At 50.2% G+C, this 22,814-nt stretch overlaps 1 protein-coding gene and 1 long non-coding RNA gene across 3 annotated transcripts in view; one reads left to right on the top strand and one right to left on the bottom strand.

The window, feature by feature from the left end:
* Positions 1 to 22,814, top strand: part of LOC110333909 — an 82,022-nt gene that overhangs the window by 5,553 nt on the left and 53,655 nt on the right. The gene's annotated exons all lie outside the window — the stretch shown is intronic.
* Cplx2 (complexin 2) overlaps positions 15,067 to 22,814 on the bottom strand; it is a 58,799-nt gene continuing 51,051 nt past the window's right edge. The window contains exons 2-4 of one of the 2 annotated variants that reach the window (XM_021215685.2): positions 16,374 to 16,492; positions 16,085 to 16,260; positions 15,067 to 15,560 (exon numbers count right to left, since the gene is read on the bottom strand). In XM_021215685.2, the coding sequence (XP_021071344.1) occupies positions 15,363 to 15,560; positions 16,085 to 16,260; positions 16,374 to 16,404 (405 nt within the window). In that variant the 5' untranslated portion in view covers positions 16,405 to 16,492 and the 3' untranslated portion in view covers positions 15,067 to 15,362. The remainder of the gene's footprint in view (positions 15,561 to 16,084; positions 16,261 to 16,373; positions 16,493 to 22,814) is intronic. The other variant, XM_029547484.1, reaches the window with a different exon arrangement.

Raw genomic sequence — 22,814 nt, 5'->3', positions numbered from 1 at the left:
TTGTCTGGAGCCTTGGCATGTACAGTTACGTGTGTACATGCAACACCGCACAACACTGGCGAGCACTTCCCAGACCACCCTGATCGCACTGCATGTTTGGTTTTGAATTAATCTTTGGTTGTTGAGTGTGCTGCCGGATTTTCTCAACCTTGCATTCGATTATGAGATTGGAAGCTGGAGCTTAAGAAGCCGGGCTTTATGTCACACAGCCTCCCCTCCTTCCTGTCCCTCCATAGCTTCAGCCTGATCACACTGCCTGCCTGTCCCCTACCCCCGCTCTCTCTTCTGCCTAACATTCCCAGTGGCTGCTCAGGATCTTTGGGCAGACATCCATACCCCATTTCCCTGATACCCGGGGATCATGGCCTGCCACTGCCACTCCTGCATCCACCCTCAACCTTTTGCACACTTCAGTGCCTTTGTGTGGCCAGAGTCCCACAGGCTTCCTAGCTTTTGCCCACACAGTGCTCTCTGCCTGGGTGGGAACTGGAGCCAGGGCCTCTGCCTGCTGGAGCCAGGCTGCATCATTGAGATATAGCAGCCCTGCTTCGGGTTTTCATCTCAGCTCGTCAGAGAGTGACTGAAGCGTTTGACTCCTCTACGAAACATCCCCGGAGTGTGTCCCCTTTGTGCCCCTCCTCTGGGCTCTGCTCACATCCCTCATATGTCCATATTTATACATTTATCTTTGTCTTCCTGCTGACTGTGAGAGCCTGGAGGGCCAGTGGTGTTCATTCAGGAGGTTCCAACATGCAGCTTGGACCAGGCATGTGCCTACCCTTAGCTGAGGCTACAGGAAGGAATGGGATACTTGTCAATCAATCTCTCCAAAGCCTGCAACAGAGCCTTGTGATGATGCACTCTTTGGTTTCCTATTGCTACTCTCGCCAGTGACCACAAACTTAGCGGCTTGAAACAACACAAATCCATTCTCTAGCAGTTCCCGAGCTTCGCTCTCACTGCGTGGAAATCAAAGTGTGGACAAGGCCATCTGTCTCCCTCTGGACACTGACAAGAGGACCCGCCTGCTGGTGTTCTCCATCTTCTAGAGCTCTAACTCACTTCCCACCTTCCTTGGCCTTTTAACTTCAGAGATGCTGGGCTGAATACCCACAGCATCTCTCCTCTTCCCCTCTCTTTGACTTCAACAGGACTGGTGTTTGCACTAAACCCAATTGGACGATCGAGGGTAACCTCCCTATGTTAAAGTCACATGGCCTCAGGATTAAGAGGCCACTATGTTTGGGGAATGAGGAGCTGTTTGGCTTCACAGTATAGAAGCTAGTGACCATATGTAACAGGATGACATTCTCCAAAATTCCCCAAACTAGGGTAATCAGGGTCAAAGGACAGTGGAGATAAGAAAGAAGCTTATTTATTTATTTATTTATTTGGGGGGCTGGAGAGATGGCTCAGTGGTTATAGAGCACTGGCTACTCTTCCAGAGGCCCTGCAACCACGTGGTGGCTCACAACCATCTGTAATAGGATCCGACGCCCTCTTCTGGTGTGTTTGAAGAGAATGACAGTGTATTCACGTACATAAAATAAAACAATAAATCTTTTTCTTAAAGATTTTTAAAATTTTATGTGTATAAATGTTTTGCCTGCATGTATGCGTGTGTACCACATGTGTGCCTGGGACTGTGGAGCCCCTGGAACTGGAGTTATAGATGTTATAGATAGTTGTGACACTCTAAGTAGGTGCTGGGAACTGAACTCCAGGCCTTTGTAAGAGTCACAGTGTTTTTAACTGCGGAGCCGCCCCTCCAGGCTTAGAAAGCAGGTTTAAGGTAGATGGGAGTGTCTGGTGTAGGAGGAGCCAGAAGGGCTTTCCCATCATGCTAATAAGCTTGAAAGGGGTGAAAAGATAACCCAAAGTGGCTCAAGGAAGAGAATGCCCAGTTGTCTGCCCTTTAGCACTCTGCGGTTCAGCTACTCGTAGAAACTAAAGTCTGAAACACTGAACAGAAAAGAACAGTCTGAAGGTTCTAAGTCGCACACTCTCCCGAGTAGCATGGCGGGCCTGTTCAAGTGTGAGCCCTTCTTCGTTTTACGCACCCTGGCTGTGCTTATCATTCATCTATGAGGCAGGTGGTACAAGTCTCATCCGACTGACTGTGGCAGCTTCTCAGGCTTGTGTTCAACTAGCCCTCGGTTTACTCAGCAAGTAAACAAAGTTGCTACCTAAGGTTTCCGATTCCCACTGGGGTCTTGGAAAGTATTCCCTGGAGGCAGAGGTAGACCTTGTTCAAGGAGTTGATTGACAACCATTTCTCCAGGTGTGGCTCTGCGGGAGAGGGAGCTTGGTGGAGGCGTGGCTTGGCGGAGGCGTGGCTTGGCGGAGGCGTGGCTTGGCGGAGGTGCAGGAGACACTATACTATGGTAGCTACACTTGTACCTCCCAGGTAGGTGTCTTTATCTCAGGCTAGCCACCTCAGGTTGCCACTCCTCAGCAGCCACTCCTGCTTTTTAGCAATGCCCCAAGGCACAGGAGTAGTAATGCTGGTAACTGTATTACAGGGTAGTATTGTAATCATTTTATTTTATTATTAATTAAAGTTGTTAATTCCTTACTGTGCTTAATTTATATGTTGAACTTTATCATATCTACACGATTCTATATAGGATTAAACCTCACTAAGCCTTGCTCCCTCACCTACCCTCCCTCCCCCCACACATCCCCACCACAGGCTCAGTAGGCTGTGCTTAATCCAAATCATGGATAGACACAGGGAAGGCAGAGCCAGAAGGGAAACGCTGGTTGCTATGCACCAGATAAGTGATGGTCCCCACTCTGTCCTAGGGACAGTGGCCGGTGTTTTGTACTCTGCTGCACTTTGCTGCATGATAGTGAGCAACTGTATTGATGTCTCTAGGCCTTTCTGTAGAAGGCGGGGTGGGACTGGATGCTCTTTAAGGACCTTCCAGCTCCCACAACCTTTTCACTCGGAGGCTTTCCCCATCTGTCTACTCCATCTGCTCTCCTGTGCTTGCAGACACCAGTAGTAACTGTCCTTAGAAAACATAGTATGTTTTCTGTAGAGAAGGCTGCGCAAGAGTGATGCTTAGTCTGAGGCAGGGTTCCATGGGCTTTAAAGGTTTGTGTTCCAGGAGAAGTGAGAGAGGGGGCTAGAGAGATGGCTCAGCAACTAAGAGTATCTGCTGTTCCTGTAGAGGACTTGGGTTCAGTTCCCAGCACCCACACAGTGGCTAACAATTGTCTGTAACTCCAGTTCCAAGAGACCCCATGCCTTTTATTTTTTAGCCTTTGTGGGCGCTGCACACATGTTGTATATAGACATTTATACAGGCAAACCACTCATACACATGACATACAAGAATGTTTAAAATGGCTAGGGAGAACTGTGGGGAAATAAGTATTGGGTTCCTAGAGAATTTGCTGGCTGAGCCAACAGTCAGGGGCAAACCTAATCCAGGGCTTGCCACAGGACTTCAGCCTTACCCTGGGCTTGATGTCAAGGCTTAGTGGTCAGGTCTGGGAGTGCATCTGAATTGGTGAAGGAATGAATGAATGATCGTGTGATGACTGAGTTAATGACTCAGTCTGGATCTGGGGTGGGCACAGGGCACAGGCCAGACATTTGTCGACAGTACACAGGGCAGGTCCGTGGGCAATTCAGATGTCCTATGAAAGGGCTCTGGTCTCGTGGGACATCTTGGACAGTTACATCATTTGACATGCTACACATTTTATTGTTCCTTGTCAGGCCTGTGGACTAGAATATCAATTCCATGTTTTCCAATGACCTTGTTCTCTGTAGTCAGGTTGGAGTTATTGAATAATGCAGAAGGGCCTGCAGCCCGGGGCAGCAAGAACTGTGCACACTGCAGTATAGTTCTGCAGCTTTGCTGCTAGTAGAACCACCTGTGGGGCTCTTCAAAACCCCAGTGCCCAAGCTGCACATCATACAAATTGAGCCGGAGAGGTGGGAGTCTGAGGCTAGACATCACTATCTTTTTTTTTTTTTTTTTTTTTTTTTTTAATAAGAATTTCCCCAGGTCCATTCCACTGTACTATGAAGCCTGAGAGCCACTGTATCCAGCTGGGAACAAGTGGGCATACACTCCCTTGGGAGGACACTCTCGGCAGGCTGCCCACACCCATGCAGAAGGCAGGAGGGGGGCTGGAGATGGAGCTACAGTTGGCCCCAGCTTCTGGGTGGTTGGTGTGTGTGGGGGAGACATTTTGTTCCAGATCTCTATCACTTTTCTCTGGACACCCACTATGGAGGTGACTACTCTGTTACCACAGAATGGAATTTGGCTGCGAGCCAAGAAGAGCCCTTGTTTCCCAGCTAAAACGACGGCAAATCAATTTGAGGTCTTGGCTGGAGCTGTTGATTAGGGCTGGCAGCCAGGGAGCCTGCGGCTGTCTGAGCCAAGGCAGGGCTCTGCTAGTGTGCAGGGGAGGGGGGGGGGTAGCAGGCAGGAGCGGAAGGCCAGTGTTGGATCCAAGAATCCAGTGCTGTCTCTCAAGGCTTGGGATGGAGGGTGTTATAATCTCAATTTGTTTATAATTTGCAGAATTAATAGTCTTTATGCTTGTGTATTTGTTTGGGGCAGGGTTTTGCTATGTAGCCCAGGCTGACCTGGGAACTCACTATGTAGCCTAAGCTAGCCTTTAACGCACAACGTTCCTGCTTCAGGTTCCTGAATGCTGGGATCATAAGCACGAGCTGCCATGGCTGATGATCTGGAGCATCCAGAGTCTTCGCTATCATTTATTAAGAAGCTGATATCCCCGGGTCAGGCATTCTAATATATTTTGTGGCTAACTGTGTGTACTGGCTGGTTTTGTGTGTGTCAACTTGACATAAGCTGGAGTTATCACAGAGAAAGGAGCCTCCCTTGAGGAAATGCCTCCATGAGATCCAGCTGTAAGGCATTTTCTCAACTAGTGATCATGGGGTGGGGGGTGGGGGTCATTGTGGCTGGTGCCATCCCTGGGCTGATAGTCCTGGGTTTTATAAGAAAGCAAGCTGAGCAAGCCAGGGGAAGCAAGCCAGTAAGTAACATCCCTCCATGGCCTCTGCATCAGCTCCTGCTCCTTGACCTGCTTGAGTTCCAGTCCTGACTTCCCTTGGTGATGAACAGCAATGTGGAAGTATAAGCCGAATAAACCCTTTCCTCCCCAACTTGCTTCTTGGTCATGATGTTTGTGCAGGAACAGAAACCCTGACTAAGACACTGGGCATTAGAGGTCTTATCCTTTGGTAATGCAACTCCCAAGAAGTGAAATTCTATATCCAGCATTGACTGGCTCCTAAGTTCCAAACAAGGTTTCCTGGGGGGGGGGGAATATCCAAATGGTTTCTCCTGGAGCTTGACTCTGTGTTGCTCTGCACATAGAGACTCTGAGCTCCCCTGAGTTGGGCAGATGTAGACCTAACAGGAAGAGCTCCTAGGGAAGGCTTGCTGAAGGCAGAAGGGAATGAGGAGACTTTTATTGTAGGAATGGATCAGTGAAGGAAAGTTTACTGACTAAGCCTTGAAGAAAGATCTGTAAGGTAGGTTGAGGCACATACTGTGAAGTAGCCCCCACATGTCCCGCTCCCCAGCCATCTTCCTCTCTAGGATTCATGTTCTGCAGGGTCTCCCACACTGAATCAAAGCTGGTGTCATGGACCACCAAAATCCTACACAAGCAGCAGTGTGAGGTGTGCGGCTTCAGAAGCAATGCCTTAAAGACATCTCAGCTTCTACCTGGTTCTCTTGGATGGTTCTTTCCTGAGGAGATGAGTGGTCATGTTGGGAGTGCATCCAAGAGGGGCTACAAAGTGGCTTCCTTGGTAAGGAGGCCTGCAGACAGCCAGAACTGTCAATGCTGGGACTTAGCTGTTGCAGAGGTATGTCATCTGGATACATCTGGTCAGTTGAGCCTTCAGGTAAGGTTATAGCCCAGATTACCGCCATCTTTGCTGTTGTTTGGTTTTTATGACAAGGTGTATGTATCCCTGGTGGGCCTCAAACTCAATATGTAGCATGGGCTGGCCTTGAACTCAGAGCTACTCCTGCCTCTGCCTCCTGAAAGCTGGGATTAAAGACGTGCACCACCCCTCCCAGTGATCCAGGCCGCTTAATGGCAGATTCCCATGTGGATACTAAGATGGCTCTAGATGACTCAAAAGAAGAGAAAAGCTAATGTTTCCTGCTGGAAGCCACTAAGTTGGGGGGCGGTTTGTTATGTGGCTGCAGATAAATAAATAGTATACATTGCTATCGTTTTGAAATCCAAGAGGGAGTCTCGAAGGAGACAGGTATTATTATCATCATCCTCTCGGCTCGTTTTGTGTTGTTACAATGAGAAGACAGGGAGGCAATTTGGTTTCTTATTCGGCTTTCCAATTTGTTTTTTCGGATGGCTGGAGATGGATTCTCCTGGTCGCTTTATATTTCTTCATTCTCCTCTTCTCTCCCTCCCCCTTCAGCAGTGTTGATATAGTAATAGTGGTAACATTTAGTAACCATGACAGTTACTTTTAAGATATGTGCCATTACAGTGGTAGACTTACAGGCATTCTTTTACCCAATCCCTCCCATGACCTTGATGGTTAGACATTATTACACTTTGTGTCTGAGTTCCAGGCAAGGCATCTATTTCTGCTGAATAGCCATTTCCTCACAAAAAGTCCCAGGAAGGCCATGAAAGCTACACGACCCACAGAGCCCTTCCCTTAGGGGACCAGAGCAGCAAACAATTGCTGGGAGAGAGGAGACTTTTTCAGAGACGGAACGCAGCTTTTGTGAGTCATCTTTCCTGCAGAGGTGTGGCTTTTTGCTGATGCAGCTGCCCAAGGGTTGCCCACACTCCTGTAAAATAACCCCAATAAACTCATCAATCACCAAACTGGACTCGGGCAGAATTTTTTTTTTTTTTTTTGTCTATTGCTGGTGCCCTATCTGGGGTAAATAGACATTTGTTCATGTGTCCCCAGGAAAAGTCACACAACTTGAAAGCTTCCCCTTCTCATGTATAAGGTGGAAGCAACAATGATCTCATAGACTGCTTTCAAGATAGGTCCTGTGTTTAAAGCAATCAGCTCTTGTGAGTGGCAAGTAGCAAGTGTTTAATGAGTGGGGGAGGGGCGCACCCTTTTCCTCCCTCGCTTATTGTATTAACATGACTGTGACACAGGCAGGGTCATGCCAAGCTTGTCTTCCAGTGAGTGCATCAGGGAGCTGGTGTAACCAAGAGCTTAAGAGACCCGAGCCTACCTCAAGATAGACGAAACAAATGGATGCTTTGGGTCCAGAGACTTAAGATGGTTATGCCAGTTCTCATGCAATCTATGAGCCTAAATTTTTTGTCAGCTCTATGCTTGGAACTGGAGATGCCCTGCCGGAGCTCACACAAAGAGGAAGGACTGGAGTCTGCATTTATACCCGGGTCAGCATGCATGCAGAGGCTGGGTATGAGAGATGTCTCCCGCTGGAGGGACCTAGCTGAGAAAATACTGTCTTCAGGCAGTATCAAGTCATCTCTCAGATCAGGCAAGAAACCCCAATTAATTACAAGTGCTAAGTGAATGGTCTAGAAGCTGGGCTTTGCAGTCAATTAGTGAGATAGCAAAGGAGGTTTCGTTAACCCTCTGCCTCCTGGCTGTTTTTAGTTTAGGGAAAGAAAAGACCTTTCAAGCTAGAGTGTGCTCCAAGACAGTGTGGGGAGTTCAGACATCAGAGTACCCTCAGCCAAGGGTGGCACAGAGGGGTTCCTGAGTGCCCAGGAGAATGGGTTTGACTTTAAAACCCTTGCCCGCTCTAGACTTCTTAACTTCAAGATCTTCTGGTCTTGTGGTGAAGTCATTGGTCAAATCCTTTCCAGCCGAGGTACTAGACAATGCAAAATGCCATCTGGGCTCCCTGTGAGTGAGCCATTGTGAAATACAGACTACACACTGGGTTTCACCCAGGTGCCTCGAGTCCAGAATCCTCAAACCCGTGACCTTCCTCCAACTTGACCACACTCTGCCCTGTGTTCCATATCCTGGAGACAGTTCTACCATCAAGTCAGAGACACAGACCCTGGCCGAGATGCCTCCCTCCCTCCTGCTCTGCGTCCATGGTCCTGTCTACTTGATTCAGAATGAAGGGATCCCTTTATTCTGCCTGCTTCATCTCACCTTCCCTCAACTGCAAAGCTCAAGCCACGTCTTCTCCTATCTTGGTATTGCAGTTCTCTCTTTCCTGGGTTCTGGGTTCCCAGCCTCTTACTCCCAGCCTGAAAACTCCCTCTGTATCTCTGCTTAAAAAGGCTCCTGGTGGCCTGCAGGTAGAACCCATCATTGCTGGGCACCTCATTTGTGGTGCTCAGCCTCAGCCTCTCTACTTGGCTCAGCCAGCTCCTGCAGACATCTCTCTTGCCCTTTCTTGCCCTTTCCCACATCCTGGATTGGACTGTTGTTGTCCCTACCTCTCCCATTGGCTTTGCTCTGGGTACCCAAGGTGCCCCACTTCTCCACCCAACAGTCTCCTCCTCATTTCAGGCTCATTCCAGTTGTTGCCTCTTCCAGGAAGCCTTCACCAAAGGCCTAAGTTTATTTGAGTGACTGAATATGCTATCGCGTGCCGTTGATCCATCGCTACCTTTATGAGTAGTGCTCCGGTTAGATTGGGCTGTGTGGTTGGCGTTCTTGGTACCTAATACAGTGCCAAGTAGGTGGCAGAAGTTTGATTTAATTAAGAGATGAAGATGCCTAGGAGAAAAAAACCTTCAGAATTAAAAGCAGGAAGGTGGTGTTGTTTATCTGCCAGGGCACAGGTGTGCTGGCGTCTCCTGTAAGGAGAAGAGAAGCATGGAGCGTCTGGGTTGAGCTGTCACAAAGCTGGTCTGGGTCTTAGGGGTCAGGGGGCAGTGTCTTGTGTGACTGGCAGAGTCCACTGTGTGGTGGACTCCCAGGGAATTCTGAGGTCCACATTCTTTTCCTTTCCCACGGTTCTGGGCCTGACCTTGGCTTGCAGAACTGCCCAGGACCTCACCCCCTGCCCTTGCTCCTCCGCGAGGCATCTCCTCTACCTCCTGGGACTCTGCCTGTGGAGGTACAGGACTCTGGCACTTTCCGAGGAAGGGCAGCTTTGGGCTTAGTCCTGGTAATCTCGCTTTGGTGCGATTTCCTCCCTGTCGGTGTAGGAAGAAGAACTTGTAATTTCTTCTAGCCAATAGCACATGGCTAATTTATAGCACCTAATTTCTGCAATTAGGTGATATAAAATTGTGGCTCTGGTTTTTGCCAGCAGACTCACCAGGAGTTGTCTTGGCTTGCACACTTGGGTAGAACAAGCTTTATGTTGTGAGCCGCCTTAGTGGAGGGACCCGTAGGGCAAGGGATAGAGGATATTCTCCAGCCAACATCCGGCAACTGCATCTTTCCAGCAACACAAGCGATCCTTGCTCAGCTGAGCCTCCTGATGAGGACCCCAGCCTTGGCAGCTCAAACTTGGCTTGCATTTTGCTAACTAGCATCCTTATGCAGACCCGAAAGCATAGAGTCCAGCTAATCTTGTGCCCAGACTCCTGACTCACTGACACCGGGATGTGACAAATGTGTTGCCCTCACGGAGACTACCTTTGTGGGGGAGATGTGTGCAGTGTCATACCTTAAATAGAGTTCACAGTGCTAGCCTGGTGAGTGCTTGGTACTTGACGATAAGGACAGGCGTGCAAAACACCACTTACTCTCCCCAACGGTGGAGGTTAGAATAATTATTGTCATCCCGTTTCCTGTGTGAACGGATGCTCAGAGGGGTTAAGTGTCTCGCTCAAGATGGCTCTGCTGGATGGCAGTGCCTGTCTGTACGCTCCGGCTTTTATGGCAACACAAAGCTATAATGCTTTGTGCTCCGTGTGCTTGGTGGCAGACTGCTCTGGTCAAGAGACAGGCAGCCATCTCTGTCGGCTTTGTGGAGGGGAGTGACGTCTGGGCTAGATCTTGAGACCCTCAAGATCTAGAGGGTACAAGGAGGGGTTAGGGTAACCATTCATTCCGGGTAGAGGGGGATTTATGCAAATGTGACGTGGTGTTGGATGTGGGGGCGGGGCTGAGTGCCCCTGGAACACCGGAGTGGGTGTGGCTCTGACTTAGCAGGTTGGAATCACTGGAGTCAATCACACAGGGACATTTTGACCATCTGGATGCTGTCCTCCCCCCCCCCCCCCCCCCCCCCGGCCAGGATTGATACTATCCTCTAGGCAGGCTGAAGGTACTGGGNCAATCACACAGGGACATTTTGACCATCTGGATGCCGTCCCCCCCCCCCCCCCCGGCCAGGGTAGATACTATCCTCTAGGCAGGCTGAAGGTACTGGGCAGGGAGTGACATATTCATGTTTTTCATGTTTGTATTTTAGACAGACGCTTTAGCTGGGGCTGGGGTGGCAGGGAAAGGATGGGGTGGAGGGAGGTAAAGCAGTCTGTGAGGACAGACCTATGCATTACAACAGGAAAGGCTGAGAAGCCGGGAGAAAGGGGGCCTCACTTTGGGCTGGCTATGCGGTCTGACCAGAGGCAAGGAAGTGAAAGGGGTCTTACCCTGAGCCCTCAACGAGGTGAGTCTGTGTTCAAGAGAAAGGCTGAGGGCTGTCCTTTCTGTGCACCCTCAGCCTCCTTCCCGCAAGCCTCCCAGGCTCAGCAGGGAGCAGATGCCCCATCTATTGCAGAATGAACAACTGATAGACATTTGCCCATCAATTGCGTTCATGGTTCATGGTGTTCTTAGGATGCCACCCCCCTCCCCAGGAGTGGAGAGGGGCAGTCTGAGATGGAATGTAAGTGAGGGTCAGCCTGCACCCCACCCCACCCCCCAGGATTGTGAAGTTGGCCTTGGGAGGTAGATGGATCCTGGAACTTGGACCAGCCCTAACTCTGGCCTCCATTAATCTCTGAGATCTTTTCCACAATGTCCTGGCAGGAAGCTGTGGGTATGACTGAAAGTGTTTGGTGCATCCTGAGCCACTGGTGTTGGTTGTTTCCCATCACCAGCAGTGCTGACAGACAGACAGAAGAAGGCAGAGAGATGGACAGCTGCTGTACAAGGTCTTTTTTCTTTGTCATCATGGTTGGTTTTGTACATCATCTTAGCATTTGCATCATACAAAGTGGGGAGCACGGCCATGGCTTTTGGTCAGGTTCAAGGGAGTTCGGGAGGTGTGGCCCTCCACTCCCCTAGAGACTGACACATTTAAAGGAAGCAGAGCAACAAGGACACAGCACAGTTGTGGGAAAGAGGTTCCCCTACATGAGCAGGATGGTCCATCTCACCTGGGTCTCAGTGGGACTTCCCACCCCCATCCCAGGGCCAGCAAGAGCACCTCGGGTCTCTCCCTGGTGAAAGGGCAGGACATCAGGAATGGGGACTAGAGCAGGGGACATTGGCTGGGAGGCATCCCCCATGGGAGCCAGTCTGATCCCCAGGTCTCCCAGTGAGGTCAAGGGCTGGCCAAACCACAGGAAGATGGAAGGGGAGTTGTGGGTGGGCAACCCTGCTAGCTTCATCGTGGGCACTCTCGGGGTGGGAAGCCCCAGCCGTCCTTACTCTAGCCATAGGCCTTTAGATGGCTGGTTTTCTCACCAGCTCTGCCATGTGTGAGGGGTCTCTGGGCTTCTCTTTCCTGCTCTTGTTTACCTGGGACAGCCTATAGAGCTCTTACTTCCATGGAAGGAAGCGCTGTAGAGCTTCGCTGCTAAGGACTCACTCTCTGGAGCTGAAATGGAGGACATGCACCCTGGATATCCTGTGTCATCTCCATAGAAGCCCAGAGAAGTGCTCTTTCTTTTCGCTGCTAGTGATTTCCAGGTGCAGGAGCCTGATGGCCTTCCCAAAGAATGCACATGCCTGTCAGTGATGTGCCACATCCTGACTCCAGCCATCTTCCATGCTGTGTGTGTGTGTGTGTGTATGTATGTGTGTGCATATGTATGTATGTATGTGAGTGTATGTGTAATGTATATGTATGTGTGTATGTATGTGTGTATGTGTGTATATGTATGTATATATATGTATATGTATGTTTATGTATGTGTGTATGTATGTATATGTGTGTTATGTATGTGAATGTGTATGTATATGTATGTGTATATGTGTGTATATGTATGAGTGTATGTATATGTGTGTGTATGTATATATATATGTGTGTCTGTATATGTATGTGAGTGTATGTGTGTATATATGTATTATGTGTATGTGTGTGTGTGTGTGTGTGTGTGTGTGTGTGTGTATGTGTGGCCTCTTTTCAGCATGCCATTTGCACATTGCATTTCTGCATGATCTATTCATCTGCCCATTCCATGGACCACACGCACCTCCTGCTCTAGGCAGACCGAGTGAACAAACATCCTTTCCAATACTCAAGCACCCAAGTTCTGTCCTTCCATGAATGTGTGGTACACAGCATCCTTCCAAGGTCGCCCGTTGTTTTCTCCCTATAGCTCAGGCTATGTCAGAAATATCAATCATTACATCTCCCTGGGCTTTGTGAGGGTGGAACCAGATATGTACCAAGTAGAAATTCTCTTACCTCCACCTTCAAAGGACCTCAGAATCTGCTGCCTGGGCTTAGAAAGGAGACATAAATCTAGACTAAGCCAGCCCAGCTCGGAGGGCACTGTGTGAGGCCGAAAAGCCCTGAGCTCACTCTGGGCTCAGAGGAGCCAAGGAAACCACCAAGGACTTCAGTTGAAGGGTCTGGGCTCTCTCAGGCCCATGTGGGTTCTTGTGTGGCTGGGTTCCCTTGCCTATTTGCAGGTCTCCAGGTCTTGGTCTCCACTACCCATCTGATGCCGTGTACTGTGCCGTTCACTACCTTTGAGGTCTACCTGTGAAGGGTTAGGCCTTTTTAAACACTGGTGTCCTTCCCTGCCTTCAAGGTGGGGGTGGAGGGGGGGGAGAGTCACACTCAAGGTCTAGGGAGGCCCGGGGCCCCTGGACTGGTCCCTGCCTGTCTCTGGCCCAGGACCCCAAGGCTCTGAAGAATGACCATCCTGCCCAGGATAAAAAACAGAAACAAGCAGACAAGAGGGGTGCAAGATGGCTCCCCACCACAGACATAGACACAAACACTGGCCCCCTGTGGGATGACACAGGGGCCCAAGAGGGTGGGGGTGGGAGGAGTGTAAGTCCCAGGAGCTGGAGCTGCCGAGGCCCTGCTCCTTAGAGGAGGGAGAGACCAGGGGACTTTTCTGGTTCCCTACACATATGGATTGTTTAGTCTTATCTTTAAAGTATTGCGGTCTAACTGATATGGCTTTAACTATTGGAAACGGACAGGGAAGACATCTGTCTTCTCCGAAATAAAAGCGTAAGTCCACTAAAATGGAAAACCTGCAGAATGCAAACTGGGTCCAGTGGGACAGGGGCTTCGGGGGCAGGGCAAGTCGCCCCCTCCCGGGCCCCTGCTTTTGGGATAGGCCCTGGTCGGGGCCCAGCATGGCTTCCTGGGGTACTGCCTGGGTCTGTCCCAGTAGCATTCTGAGGGCCTCAGGTAGGAAAACCCCAAGGGTGGGAGGACTCTAGGCCAAGCCAAGGTCTCCTGTCAGATGTGGCCGCCTGTGACTGACAGTCTCTGGGTGGGGAGGGAGCACCTTACCCCGATTCTCCGAGCAAGAACTTGTACGACTTATGCACACGACTTCCTGTTTTAGACCCACACACATGAACACCAGTCTTAGCCCACCTGACAGTTGTCTCAAACACACATGTCTGCAGCTAACATGTAACCTGTCGCTCTTGACACACATGCCGTTTTGCAAGTACATGCATATACAAGCTAACACATGCAATCTGTAAACACACGAGATGGCTAGCACATACCAAGAACTTAACTGGAACTCAGGCACACTACATCCCACAAACACATATACACGAGGTACATCAGATACACAGCCTGCAACACAGAGCTAACACATACACATGCGATCTCAAGACACAACCACACCTAGATGTAGGGTGGGCCTGCCGTGCATTACTGAGTGTGTGAGGACTCACACGCTCACCCCTCATTTGCGCCTCCCCCCTCTGTCCCTCCATTTCTCCACAAGTCACAGAGCAGGAAGCCCTGACAAGGTGGTACATGAGGACACATACCAGTCCTATACATCCCAGAGGAGAGCTGACCCTTGGTCAGTGGGATGAATGGACAGTCTTTTGTCAGGTGGCATTTGGCTTCTCCCCAGCTGTTTGGGGCTTTGGCCAAGAAGAGTCCTCCTGGGGACAATGGGGACTTGGAAGCACATGGACAGGACATGGAGGGAAGAAGGGTGGACAAGAATGGGGGCAGTTTGGCTGTGCCAATGAGGAGCCTCATGGCATAGGCCATCACTGCCCGATGGCTCCAAGTATTTTCTGGGGGTCTGGGCAGCCCCTTGGCTGGGCAAACTCCAGCCTAGCCTGGCAGTGGGGTCCCAGGACCTAAGTCAGATGAGAGAGAAATAAGGGTATTGCCCTGCCCTGGGCTCCTCCACAGATGTGCTAAAGTCCAAAGAGGATCCATTTGGAAGGAGCGGCTTGGCCCGGGCCGTGCTTCTTTAGGTCGGGTCGGGGAGAGGTGTGCTCCTGGCCAGCAGCGGCACCAGGAAGAGGAAAAGAGGAGAGCCCAAGCCTCCTGTCCAGATTCTAACCTGGCCAGACCCAGCTAGAGCCTCTCGGAGCTAGGCTCTCCAGGACAGGCTTCCTCTGAATAGCCTTCCTGGAGCCAGACCACTCGGTGCCTCTGCCCTGACCTGGACTCCCTCTGGGGGTTCAGAGGCCAAAGGTCAGCATGCTGGGCAGGGCTGGAATGTGTCATTACTTTGGCTGGCTGGGGACAGTGGTCCTCCTGGCAGTGGGGAGCATGAAGGAATGTATGGGGGGGAGTGTCACCACATTAACATAGACCATGGGCTTCTTCTGGAGGGACACCCAATGCCTTTGGCTCTGGGTTCAATGCCCCTTGCTGGAGTAAAGCTTTCTTCTTCTTCTTCTTCTTCTTCTTCTTCTTCTTCTTCTTCTTCTTCTTCTTCTTCTTCTTCTTCTTCTTCTTCTTCTTCTTCTTCTNTTCTTCTTCTTCTTCTTCTTCTTCTTCTTCTTCTTCTTCTTCTTCTTCTTCTTCTTCTTCTTCTTCTTCTTCTTCTTCTTCTTCTTCTTCTTGCTATTTGGGAGTGAAACAGGACTAGCAACCCTGGGATGAAGGGCCTGTCAAGGACTGCAGAGGGGCAGAGTCCCTGACTAGGGAAAGGGGGCACAGGTCGACTAAGGTTTTCCCCTTTGGAACTGAGACTTAACTGAATAAAAAGAAAAGAAAGACTAAGAACACCAAAAAAAAAAAAAAAAACAAAAAACAAAAAAAAGTCATAACGTGGAGGAGGACGGGTTACTTCTTGAACATGTCCTGCAGCGGCCCCGGCAGATATTTGAGCACTGTGTCCAGGATGCTCTCCTCCTCTTCCTCCTCCTCATCCCCACAGCCTGCAGGGATGGCCTTCTTGGGTCGGGTCAGGCTTCCCTCGCAGGGTTGTTCCAGGGCTGCCTTCTCCTCTGCCTCTTTCTCTTCTTTCTTCTTCAGCCCATACTGGGGAAGAGAGGACAAAGGGGGGCACGAAGTCAAGTCAGGGAGAGCAGAAGGTTGGCTGTGTGTCTCATCAACACTTTTAAGCTCCCCTGGGAAGCTGCTTTCCCTGGAGAACTGAGCCCAGTCCTTAGCAGGTGACTGATATAAAAGACCAGGACGCTGCCTTTTCTTTCAAAACTTGCACTTACCGATAATACCCCTTTATCCGTTTGAAATCCTCAAAGTTCTGAATGTTGAATGTCTTCCTACGGTCTGAGGCACATTTCTGTGACAGGGCTGGCTGGCTGACGGAAGCCTACCTGTGCTCTGCCGGGTGGTGCTACTAGACACTAAATGAACCGCATAGGATGGCGAGCTGTAGCTAGCGCTGCGTTTTTTTCTACGTGCTTAGTTACATATAATCCTCGAGGGCATGTTCCGAAGACACTTGTTTTCCTGATGAGAGTGAGGCTCAGGGAGAACCAGGTCTAAGATGAGATCTGGGATTCAGGGGAGTCAGAGTGGGGCTTGCAAGGGGCGCTGACCTTGTCTCGGATCTGCTGCCGGACCTTCTCGCGCTCGGCTTCCATGCGGGCGTGTTTGGCCTTGCGCTCTTCCTCCTGCTGCCTCAGGGCCTCCTGCCGCTCCTCCTCCTTCTTCTGGGCGTCTGGGTCCTTCTCCTCCTCTCCCCCCAGCATCTTCCCCATGTCCTTGGTGGCCCCTGCAGGGATGTGGAGTGGTCAGGGAGGAAGGGGGCGTGGTCAGTGGGGGCAGGGAAGGCAGGTGGGTCGAGGGTGCCTGGGGTTTGGGGGTGAGGGAAGGTGGCGGGCTCACCTCCGAGGGCTTGCTTCATGACGAAGTCCATCCTGCAGGCTTTGGTTAATGCTCTCTAGCCCGTGGCTGAATTCGCATTCAGCACTCCTGGCTGGTCTGCCTATGGGAAATGAGTCCACCTGCAAAAGGGGAGGAGAGTCAGATGGAAAGGTCTCTTCTCAGGTAGGGTGTTAGAGACTGACGCAGGGCAGTCTTGTTCTGACAAGGGATCACCAATTGAGAGTAAGGCTCAATGCCTTGATAGGAACAAAGAAGAGAGGTATTTATTGAGACTGTATTATGGTCCAGGTGTGAATCTGCAATTAAACAGCTTCTCGCTCCCATTCTGTATTATGTTTTAAAGAGGATTTATTTATTTATTTATATTTTATTTATACGAGTGTTTTGCCTGCATGCAGATGTGTACCAGGTGTGTGCAGTGCCTGTGCAAGCCAGAAGAGGGCGTCAAATCTCCTGGAACTGGAGTTACTAGAACCTGGGTCCTCTGCTAAAAGCAGAGCGTCTTTTATCCTTGAGCATCTCTTGGTTCCCGTTTTATAACCTTCATTTTGAACACATTTTTTTTTTTCTAATTTGATTAAAGCAAGGGGGGTTGACACGAAGCTGGATTTGGGAAGAGTTGTGTTTTAATGTTCCCCTCATTTACTCTCTGTCACATGACCTTCAGCAAGTGACACCCCCTTCCCTATGCTCTTGTTTCCTCTTCCCTGAAACAGAAGTGTCAGGGGCAGGGCTACTGTGGGAGCAGAGAGGAGCCAGGCTGGGCAATTGGCTCAACTCACCAAGCAAATGAGCCTCGCTTGTGGCCCCAGAAAATCAGGGGTGCATGAAAAAGAAAGTATAGCTAGCATGAATGGAATCTATCCAGATGTTGGAAATTAGACACATAGAAAATAACATAACTTATTTTTCATTGTAGCGTGTATGTAGGTTTTGTGTTTGATAGGTTAGTGTTGATTTTTTTTATTTTGAATCACACGTGAGGGTATTGGAGACATTGTCACCTCAGTGCTTATGTCTTGTGCAGAGGGAGGTCTTTGGAGGAGCTCTGCTAATCTTAGTTTGATAGCCTTCTCCCTAAATGACTGGTTTTCCCTTTTTATTATATTTTTTATTGTTGTTTTCCTCAGAAGATTTTTCTCCAAATAAAGTCATAATTGGAATGCAGTGTAGAGAAAATGAGCAAGTGGGGGCTAGCAATGGTGGTAGAGGGCCTGTGGATGGGACACTGGGACCCTGCGACCCTGCTGCTGGAGCCCCCACACCTTTAAGAATAGGCCCCGATGCTCTAATTTAGAGTCTCCTATCTTAATTGTTGAGTTGTACTGATTCCTGAAGAATGTCTTTAAATGTTTATTTTCTTTTTTAGTCTGTGTACCACGGGTGTGCCGTCTAGAAGAGTGTGTCAAAGCCCCGGCAGGGTTACACATTGTTGTGAGCAATCATGTGGCTGCTGGGAATTGAACCTGGGTCCCCAAGAGCAGCTCTTAACCCCTGGGCTATCTCTCCTGCCCCTGAGTTATACTGATTCTTTAACAGACAGGGCTGCTGCCCACGTGGCTGCATCCATAACTGTCTGGAATTCCATGTGGGGTGGAGGTTAACTGGGTCTAGGCCTTCCCCTGCTCCAGAGCCTTTTAGCTCATACAGACTTAAAGTCTCTATTACTTTCTAGGAAGAAGAAAGGGCTCTGGGAAAATGATGACCGAGAATTCTGCCAGGCTGGTTATTGCAGCCAAGTCGAGTTCAAGGTCACAAGCTATTCGTTGATGGATTCTCTCAGTTTCTTTCAAAATGAGAAATGATTAGCAGACGGAGCTTCTCATAATGAGGGAGTCCAAGAATGTGTCTACAGAGTTAGACCACTTTCTGGGATCTTTTTTGGTATAGAAAAACCAAAATGTACTAGGTGAGAAAGCTCCCAAGGGCTTTGGCACCAGACTGGTTAAGGATTCCAGATTGGGTCTGAGTCTCTGTGAACACTTCAGCTTGTTCCAGATGGGGCATCGCTAAGGTGATATTTGTACTGATATTTAAAGGAAAAAGAAAATGCAGGTCAAGTGTCTGGAGGCGTAGAGGAAACTTACACAAAAGGCAGCCAACACTGGCTACATATTTACGGGGGACCCCATGAAGCCCAAAAGGAACGCAGGCTTTCCAGTAAAGACAAGAGAACCCACCCTGACCCAGAAAGCTGAGTGTGAAGGTTGCCCAGCTCTGTGGAGATGGTTCCCATTGATTTCAGACCTCGGGGAGAAGACTTAATTTCTAAGAACAGGAAATGAACGGCGAACAAATGGAGTGGTTTCAGGAACTCTCGAGACTCTGCGTGGTGTTTACACAGAGCTCAGAGAATTTCCAGGTGGTGGAGGAAGGTGCAGCCTGTCTGTCTCTAATTCGAGAGGATTCCAGTTGGAAGGCAGGGCACCTGGGCTGGAGCTCAGCTCTGTCCCTGACTTGCTGCACGGCTCTCCTGGGGCCAGATGCCCCCCAGTCCCCTCCTCTACTCCTCTGCAGGAGCCTCCATGACACAGGCCTGGACCCTCAACAATTCCCTTCTTCCTCCTGAAACTCAGTTCTCTCCTTGGCTTGCATCTCCCGTCTCCTTTCCCCTTCCTCCCTAAGGAATTCTGAGGCCTTCCTTAGCTTGGCTCCTTGGGTCTACTCCGAAGCTCTGTTGTCTAACCTTGGTGTGGCCCTCTTAGCCATGAGGCGGCCTCTTTGCTCATCTGCCTGAGAGGCCTAAGCTCTGCTTCTCACTTCCTCTTCTCCTTCTTTTAGTTTTAACTTTAAAAAAAAATATATTATTTTTTATTTATTATTCTCTCATATATTACATCCTGACTGCAGGTTCTCCTCCCTCCTCATCTCCTGGTCCTTCCCCCTCCTCTCTTCTTCCCCCCACATCCATTCCTCCTCCATTTTCCTTCAGAAAAGGTCAGGCCTCCCAGGGATATCAACCAAACACGACATAGCTAGTTGCTCTAACATGAGGCACCTCCCATATCAAGGCTGGATGAGGCAACCCAGGAGGAGGAAGAGGGTCCCCAAAGCAGGCAAGAGTCAGAGACAGTCCCCACTCCCACCGTTAAAGGTCCCACAAGAGCACAAACAACAATTCAGCTGTAACACAGATGCAGAAGACTCAGGTCAGCCCCATGCAGGCTCCCTGAAGACTCAGGTCAGCCCCACGCAGGCTCCCAGAAGACTCAGGTCAGCCCCACGCAGGCTCCCTGATTTTCGGTTCAGTCTCAGTGGGCCCCTATGTGCTTGGCTAGTTGATTCTGTGGGCCATTTTCTTGTGGTGTCCTTCCTCCCCCTCTTCTGCAGGGTTCCCTGAGCTCCACCTAATGCTTTACTGTGTAACCCCACCTCTTTCTTTTTTCTTTTCTTTCTTTTTTTCCAAGACAGGGTTTCTCTGTGTAACCCTGGCTGTCCTGGAGCTCACTTTGTAGACCAGGATGGCCTCGAACTCAGAAATCCACCTGCCTCTGCCTCCCCTGGGGAGTGCTGGGATTAAAGGTGTGTGCCAACTACCCGGCCTAACACCCCCTTCTTAACAGGAGACTCCCCTCCAGGTCGGGCTGGCTGTTGAAGGGGCCCCTTTTTCCAGTGAGTCAGCAGCCCTTTGAAACTGGGTCTTCTCTATAAAAGGAGGGCTACATGGCCAGTCTGAAGGTTAGAAATCATCTGTGAGATGTGTTTGTCATGTGACAGGTGCTCAGCAAATGGAAGCCACTAATGACGTGATTAATGAAAGCTATTGCACACACTTGCAACCTTCCCTCTCCTAGCTCCAGGGAACACCCTCCTCCTAGATGAAGCCGATCTGGATTTTTCTCTCTGTACTTCTTTCTCTATCGATCCATCCCCACACCTTCCTCACATCTTTACTGTCCTTTCTCAGTCTCTTGGGTCTCCTCCCTTCCCCAAGCCTTTCCTTGAACTATGGCTTTCTTTGACTCTCTCTCTGTCTGCCCTCGAGTCTCTCCCTCATCTCCTCACCTTCTTACTGCTCCTGAGACCTGCTGTCTTTGCACACAGCCCAGGAATCACCCTCACCAGCATGGCTAGGAGACCCATGCCTGTCCAGGAGTGTCCGCAGTCCTCTGTCTCTTTCTCTTTTCGTAGTATTTGATGCTGATCATTACCCCTCCCCCACTTTCAGCGTCTCAGATCTGAATTCCATGACACAGCACCCTTGTGGTTCCCGGGTCTCCCCAAACAGGTCTTTTGTCCTCTTCCTTGTTGGTCCCTTCTCTAAGCAAACCCTTCTCTTTCCTCTGTCCCTCCCATGGAAATCTCCCATCTGTGCCTGCTGATTTAGGAGCCTTAGTTAGCCACACAGATGCACAGCGGCCGGCTCCAAAGCCTGCACGTTTTTAACCCTCTGCTGTATGCTGATTCCATTTCAGTCTCTGGGAAATCAAGCCTGTCCTTACAGGGCTCCCATTTTGTCCTCCTGCGTGCTTTGCCACAATTGTCTCAACCGAAACCTCCAGTCACTACACACACACACACACACACACACAACACACACACACACACACACACACACACACACCTACTCACTCACTCACCCTGCACGCCTGAGTACCTACTGTCTACCAGGGGTTATGGAAGAGAACAGGGGCATTCTCCAACACTGGTCCTCCCAGCTGTTAGTTAATGGCACAGCAGAGCACACAGGCTTAGGTGGCCTTGGCTGGGACAGAGGTGCAGTCACTGCTTACCCGCCTCTTCCTGCTGCTTGACTGCCTTGGTTCATGACTGTCTCTTCTCCAGCTCTTCCCTATCTTCCACATCACCCTTAGATTAATCTTCCTCAAAGGCGGATTTGCTCACGCAAACTTACGACCCTGCAACGCGCTTCCCATGGCCTTTGTTAAACCTACCACAGTCTGTGCTCCAACCTTCAAACCCTGCAGTCTGGAACGGGACATCTTTCTTTGCCTCTCGTGTCTCATCTCTTGTACATTGCTGTGTCTTAACTAGCAACCCCCGGCCAGCCCCAAATGTCATTTCCACCTCCATCTGAGGCAGGGTGATTTGATCATACTATTCCCACTGCCTGAGGACCATTTAACCTCATCCCTGCTGGCTCAGATTTTGGCACTACTACTTATTAAATGATCTTGAGTACCTGACTTAATGTTTTCTCATGTGTAAAATGGAGACGGTCGATGCCTTGTGCAAGGCCTGCTGTGAGCTCAGAGATTATGCAAATCAGATGTCTAAGCCAGTAAGTGTCCTTGTTGTCATCATAGGCATCCACAACAGTGACAGTATTAACTTTTCTAAGACCCTTTGCCAACAGTACTTCCCTCTGTGCAGACCCTGTTCTCCCTGACATGACAGGATGGGTTCTTGCTTTTGTGAGATCTAAGGCACTCTCTATTCATGCTCTAGCTATCTGGGTATCTTTCCTTTGTGATCTCGGGAGCTTCTCTGTTGCCTGTCTTACCCATATCAGGAGGCTCCTCAGAGGATACCCTCCTCAGCGTGCTTGCTCAGTGGAATTTAATGCTGTGTGCACAGGCTCAAAGCTTGAGCCTGCATGTCTGATTCTAAACCTCTTAGATACTGGGGTGTGTGTGTGTGTGTGTGTGTGTGTGCGTGTGTGCGCGCGCGTGTGTGTGCTTGTGCTCCTGTAGCTACTAGTAGGACCAAGGGAGAGAGGGCCTGCAGATTGTGTGCAGTTGAGAATTTGGGCCTCACCGCCAGGAGGCGCTCCTCAGCGGTGCTGCGGAAAGCTGCCGTCTGTCTCCGCGCGGGAAGGGAGCTGGTGGGGGTGGAGGATGGTGCTACTGGAAGGGTGTTGGACTGGGGGGGGGGGGGGGGGTGTAGGTAGGCTGATGCAAATGTTTCCTTGCTGCCAGTCACCGGGGACCCAGGGCAAGCCCCTCATCTTCCCTCCAGACTCCACATCCCCACACCCCTGCTGTCAGTCCCAGCCAAAGGCAGCCAAGGCACCTGCTCTAGTTCCGTCGAGTCCCAGGAACCGGCCCCTCCTGACAAGCACACATGAGCACCTGCAGTGTTTGTCTTTGCGGCTGTTTTTCTCTGATTCAAGTACGGGCTACAATCACAACTCAATTCAACACTCCGTTGTTTTTTTTTTTGTTTTTGTTTTTTTTGTTTTTTTTTGTTGTTGTTGTTTGCAAGGGACTCCACGCTAATGGCGGTGGCCGAGACAGAGGACGTCTCCCCTACTTCCCCATCCCACGCCCCTAGCAGCAAGACATCTCGGAGGTGGCGGGGAAGGGGTGCGGGGGTGGTGCGGCAAGGTCCGGCCAGAGTAAAAGGATCAGCCGTAAGGATCACGAAAGTGCGGGGGTTTTCCCCCACAGAAGAGAGGGCAGGCTTCCAGGCGCCACTCCCCGGGCCCTCCTGGAGACCAGTACTCACAACAGCTCTGCCCTGGGGCTCTCAGTTGGTCAG

The sequence above is a fragment of the Mus pahari genome, chromosome 16, assembly GCF_900095145.1.
Source record: "Mus pahari chromosome 16, PAHARI_EIJ_v1.1, whole genome shotgun sequence".
NCBI classification, from domain to species: domain Eukaryota; kingdom Metazoa; phylum Chordata; class Mammalia; order Rodentia; family Muridae; genus Mus; species Mus pahari.
The sequence above is the reverse complement of the archived record's forward strand: the minus strand, read 5'-3'. Positions and strand labels throughout refer to the sequence as shown.